This window comes from Echiichthys vipera (genome assembly GCF_963691815.1).
Source record: "Echiichthys vipera genome assembly, chromosome: X".
Classification (NCBI taxonomy): Eukaryota; Metazoa; Chordata; class Actinopteri; order Perciformes; family Trachinidae; genus Echiichthys; species Echiichthys vipera.
In genome coordinates, this window is record NC_139825.1 from 33690072 (window position 1) to 33695374 (window position 5303).

The 5303-nt window shown below is 41.1% G+C and overlaps 1 protein-coding gene across 1 annotated transcript; it reads left to right on the forward strand.

The window, feature by feature from the left end:
- Positions 1-465: 465 nt before the first annotated feature.
- LOC310965476 (intermediate filament protein ON3-like) lies at positions 466-4570 on the forward strand. Its single transcript, XM_083939091.1, has 9 exons — positions 466-924; positions 2119-2327; positions 2417-2477; positions 2570-2665; positions 2778-2942; positions 3039-3164; positions 3269-3489; positions 3584-3642; positions 3748-4570. Exons 1-9 carry the CDS (start codon positions 568-570, stop codon positions 3876-3878), a joined length of 1425 nt encoding a protein of 474 aa, XP_083795217.1. The 5' UTR covers positions 466-567; the 3' UTR covers positions 3879-4570.
- Positions 4571-5303: the final 733 nt, after the last annotated feature.

The following is a 5303-nucleotide window of genomic DNA, read 5'->3' on the forward strand; positions in this document are numbered from 1 at the left end:
GTCTTAATGGATTGAAAGGTATTAATGTTGGCTTAGGTTGCAATTTTTATTGATTTTTGATTGATTTTTTTTTTTTCTGAAAAGGGTGTTTCAATATATTTGAACCTTTTAACCTTTTACTCATCCACAACACCTTAACTATCCACCGAGTCATTATTGTAGTCACTGCTCTGTGAACACGAAGAAGGCTACAGGAGTTATAAAGAGGCTTTCTTTCCTTACATAATCACATTTTCAGTCCACTTCTTTAGCCCTCACTCTCTTCCCTTTCAGCCGGCCCTGATGCAGGGTGTGTCACTGCTTATCTTCTGACAAACCCTCCCTACCTGTTTTACAGGATTGGCCATTCCTGTCATTCAGAGCCAGAGGCTGAGGTGGAGGGGAGGCTGGACAGTAAAAGTGAGAGCACAGGTTGAAGTCGCTGAAGTGGATCCTCCCCCTCGCTTGGCTCAGACATAAAAGCTGACAGAGTCTGCAGTCAGACACTCAGAGGGACTTGGCTCTCCTTTTGAAGACTGCTCATCTCCTGTTCTCCTCTGCTCAAAGACAACCCATACCACTGCAAACATGATGCCGAGAAAGGCTTACTCAGTCACAAGCTCTAGTGGCAGCACCAGGAGGTCTTTTGCACCAACAGTTAGCAGTTATTCTGTAAAAAGGTCCAGTTATGGTGCTGGTGGTGCTGGTGCTGGAGCTGGTTTTGGTATGTCTTCTGGTATGTCAATGGGTGGTGGTTCTGGTAGTTATGGCTTTTCCTCTAGCCAAGCAGGTGGCTTCATTGCACCGATCACAGCTGTCCAAGTCAACCAGAGCCTGCTGGCCCCTCTGAACCTGGAGATTGACCCCACCATCCAGGTTGTCCGCAACCAGGAGAAGGAGCAGATCAAGACCCTCAACAACCGCTTCGCCTCCTTCATCGACAAGGTTGGTTCCTGTGTGCTCTGTGTGACTATCTTATGTACAAGTAGACCTCATCGCAGTGCTGATGACTTACATACACTCGCTAGGCTACATTTACTTCTAACAGCTATCAACTTAAAACTTTAGTAAATAATACAGTAACATCAATCTGCTCAAGACAAGACAGCTGTGAATCTTATCTCTTTCATACTGTAGCCATCAATGAGTTACAGCGTCTAGAATTAGGAAAGCTTATACAACTTTCAAAGTTTGTTTCTGATTTTGAACTCATCTTACACTGGCAACTTTATCCCAAATGTACCAAAGGTAACAGCTGGCCTGTGAGTATCTAAACATGGGTGATGATTATATTCAAGTGACTTACCTGAGGGACTGCCAGAGAAAAAAGGGATCCGTCTGAATTATGCCCACAGAGACCAAAGTCTGTCATTTGCACATTGCACCTATCACTGGTTGTTATAGGCAACAGAAATGCTTAGTACAGAGCAGTAAATCAACTTTCAGTTGCCTTAAATGCTATAGTCATACATCTGTGTTAATATTTACATTCAAACCATATGTAGTCATGCTTTATGTTGAGGGAAACTTTCTAAACACTATAAGTTGGCACTCTGATGAAAACTCACGAAACAAAGCACTCATCCCATAATACTACTCTTATCAGCCACACCTAGTTTTTTTCATAGCCGGAGTGACTGTGTGGCCTTCATAGCTCAACAGAGCATGCAGGATGACTCATAGGCACAAAAGAGATAAAGAATTTTAAAGGCACATACACATGAAACGCCGCAATAGAAAATACCACCTTTTTGATTGGTTTTAGAAAGAAATAATTCTATCTTATTATCTTATTGATATTATGCAAGCATTAAAAGGCTAAAGTGTTCCCTTTAACACACTTTAGCATTAACATAGCTTGAACAGCAAGCAAGCAAGAACAATCCGTCATGAGTAACAATTGTTGTGGCTAGGGTGTGGCAGTTCAGTTTAATAGCTATCTATGCAGTCATGTAGTAAAAGGTGAGACCTTTTAAAACCTGATAACGCAATGACACACCCTTTTTGCACTGATAATACCCATTATAAATTATAGGATTTTTTAATAAATCACAATTGAGCCCAAACACAAACCAAGTAAACTGAAAATGTTTTTTGACACAACATTTCACAATCTTCCATGGTTTTATCTCCCCACAGGTCCGTTTCCTGGAGCAGCAGAACAAGATGCTGGAGACCAAATGGAGCCTCCTGCAGGACCAGACCACCACCCGCTCAAACATCGAGGGCATGTTCGAGGCCTACATTTCCAACCTGCGCAGACAGCTTGATGGGCTCGGCAATGAGAAGGGCAAGCTGGAGGGAGAGCTGAGGAACATGCAAGGCCTGGTGGAGGACTTCAAGAGGAAGTGAGTGATTGCTTGACACAAACAAAAGTTAGGACACAGATATTCAAAATGGAGCAGATACACCAAAACATGGCCTTATGTTGCAACAGGTATGAAGATGAAATCAACAAACGTGCAGCTGCAGAGAATGAGTTTGTACTCCTGAAGAAGGTACGAGTACATCAAGATGGTTTTTCATTTTTTATCTTTAAATCCTCAGTTTTAATATAAAACTTCCTGTTTTTACATGGTTTTCTATCCAGGATGTGGATGCTGCATACATGAACAAGGTGGAGCTTGAAGCCAAGGCTGATGCTCTTCAGGATGAGATCAACTTCCTCAGGGCCGTCTATGAGGCTGTATGTATCTATATTATATAATACTTCATAATACTATAATGATCATCCGCTAAATCTATAAATAATAAATGACAAAGAGTTAACAATTTTGCAATAACCATTGGTTCTGTAGGAGCTTCGTGAGCTGCAGGGCCAGATCAAGGACACCTCCGTCATCGTGGAGATGGACAACAGCCGTCAATTGGACATGGATTCTATTGTGGCTGAAGTGCGTGCTCAGTATGAAGACATTGCAAACCGCAGCAAGGCTGAAGCAGAGACCTGGTACAAACAGAAGGTGAGTCAAAAGCAAAGTTTAAGTTTGTCCTATGTCATTTACATACAACCTTATGGATCATAGTCTTCATATACCTTGTTGTATTTTTCATAATAGTATGAGGAGATGCAGAGCTCTGCTGGACAGTATGGTGATGACCTGCGCACAACAAAGGCTGAGATTGCTGAGCTGAACCGCATGATCGCACGTATTCAGAATGAGATTGAGGCTGTCAAAGGACAGGTATGTTTCAAGACCTTCTGGTGGATGATACAATGTTATTCACAATCTTTATTATTTAAGAGGATTCGCAATTATTAAACCATCTGTGGCATCATTTTCCACAGAGAGCCAGCCTTGAGGCTCAGATCGCAGAGGCTGAGGAGCGTGGTGAGCTGGCAGTAAAGGATGCCAAGCTCCGCATCAGGGACCTGGAGGATGCTCTGCAGAGAGCCAAGCAGGACATGGCCCGCCAGGTACGCGAATACCAGGAGCTGATGAACGTCAAGCTGGCCCTGGACATAGAAATCGCCACCTACAGAAAACTGCTGGAAGGAGAGGAGAGCAGGTGGGTTAAACTTGAATACTGAATATAGTTTAATGACTGCAACATTACATTAAATTCTTAATTCAACACTAACTTGTTATTATTCCACAATTAGACTGGCCAGCGGAGGTGGAAGTGCAACCATCCATGTGCAGCAGACCTCCGGCGGTGGTGGTAAGTTTCAGTTTTTATAACATCATAAGTGATACCTGAATCAACAGCTCACAAAGACATATGGAGGAATAAATGATAACACTTACGTGCTTCTTTACGTTCCAGGATTGTCTAGCTCTAGCAGTGGATTCGGCTTCGGTGGCAGCAGCTTGTCTGGTGGTTACGGCAGCGGTTATGGCGGTGGTGCTACTGTTACCAAGTCCACAGTCTCATCAGTCAGTTCCAGGAGATTTTAAAAAGGAGAGCCGTCCCTCTTTCCCTTCAGAAACTCCTGAATTTGATTTTAATCTGTTAATGGTGCTATGAAATACCGTTAAGCATGTTCAACAGGAGAGATGAATATATTGTTACACTGTTACCAGTTGAGTTTCAATGATCACTGAAGACTTTTGTTACTCTGTTTTGTTGAACATCATTTAGCAGGAGTTTCTGAAGGTAAACATGGCCTTAAACACACAAGGGCCAGGTCAGTTGTTTCTGAACTGACATCCAACAAATAATAAAAAAGGAAAACACACAAAGGTATTGAAGGAGTGTTGAAACTAAGCAAGGGAAACATTTTAAAATCTGTATTTAGTCTTGCCAACTTAGAGACTTTTTGTACTGCAGCACACTGATGAACTTCTCTGAACTTCCCTTCTTCATTCTTACATTTGAGTGCTGATATTAGTCAGGGGAGCAAGTCAGTGACCAATCTGATTAATGGAGAAATACAACCATTTCGTGATTTTACGTGTTTACAGTTTCCCATTGAACTGATTGGCTACTGGCTTATTTTTTCTACTGTTCTGTTAAATGATTCCATGCTTAGTTTTACTAACTTGCCCTCAAGATGAAGCTATGTTGAAACCAGATTTATTATGTAACGCCTGTTGCAGCAAATGACATCAAATGAATCTGAAATAAATAAATCTGAGAATTAAAATGATTGCCTCTCACTATCATTGCTATAAATGGAAGAGAAAAAACTTAGGAGGGTTTTACTTAAACAGAAAGATGGAATTTCAATGCTGAGATTTCGCATTGGGGCAGTGCTGTGCCACTTTTTACTGCTTACTTCCCGTTTTTTTGCAGTCAACAATTTATGCATGGACAGTATTTACAATTTCATTCCTAGTAAATATGAAAATCATGATTTGTAATGGTTTAAAATTCACAAAGCCTTCCTCATTACTATTTAGTAAGATCATACAAAACTGGAAAAATAATATGGGGCATTTACAGATGTATAAGAACTGAGATACATTGTTTCTAGCAGCCTCTTTGGTAATAAGATGTAATTGCAGGCGAGCCTGTTCTTTCAGAGCCCTCCATCTTGTCACGTTCATGGCCACTATCTGTGTTGACTATTTATTTATATATTGTTTTGCTCTTTTATAAACTTTACTGAATCCAAGTCCCAACTACAGCAACTTCCTGGTTGATCCAATTGAAAGTGCCAAAAATTGGAGTTCATCGAGTGTCCACTAGGGGCAGGTTTCATAATAAAGTAATTTCTCATTGACCCCCATGTTAAATGTTATTCACAACAAAAAAATCATTATAGTCAGAATGTATAGGCAATATATCCATGACAACACTGAGGGAGGGGATCTTTTGTACCAGGCTAGTTTTTATTCTATTGGAGGTTAAAGTTTATGAATAATTAGGGGCACAGCCTC

Excerpts from the sequence above, each read along its gene's own strand:
- LOC310965476 (XM_083939091.1), top strand. The coding sequence starts at position 568 with ATGATGCCGAGAAAGGCTTACTCAGTCACAAGCTCTAGTGGCAGCACC. Across the intron at positions 925-2,118 it reads TCGCCTCCTTCATCGACAAG|GTCCGTTTCCTGGAGCAGCA; the intron begins GTTGGTTCCTGT and ends ATCTCCCCACAG. Across the intron at positions 3,165-3,268 it reads TTGAGGCTGTCAAAGGACAG|AGAGCCAGCCTTGAGGCTCA; the intron begins GTATGTTTCAAG and ends CATTTTCCACAG.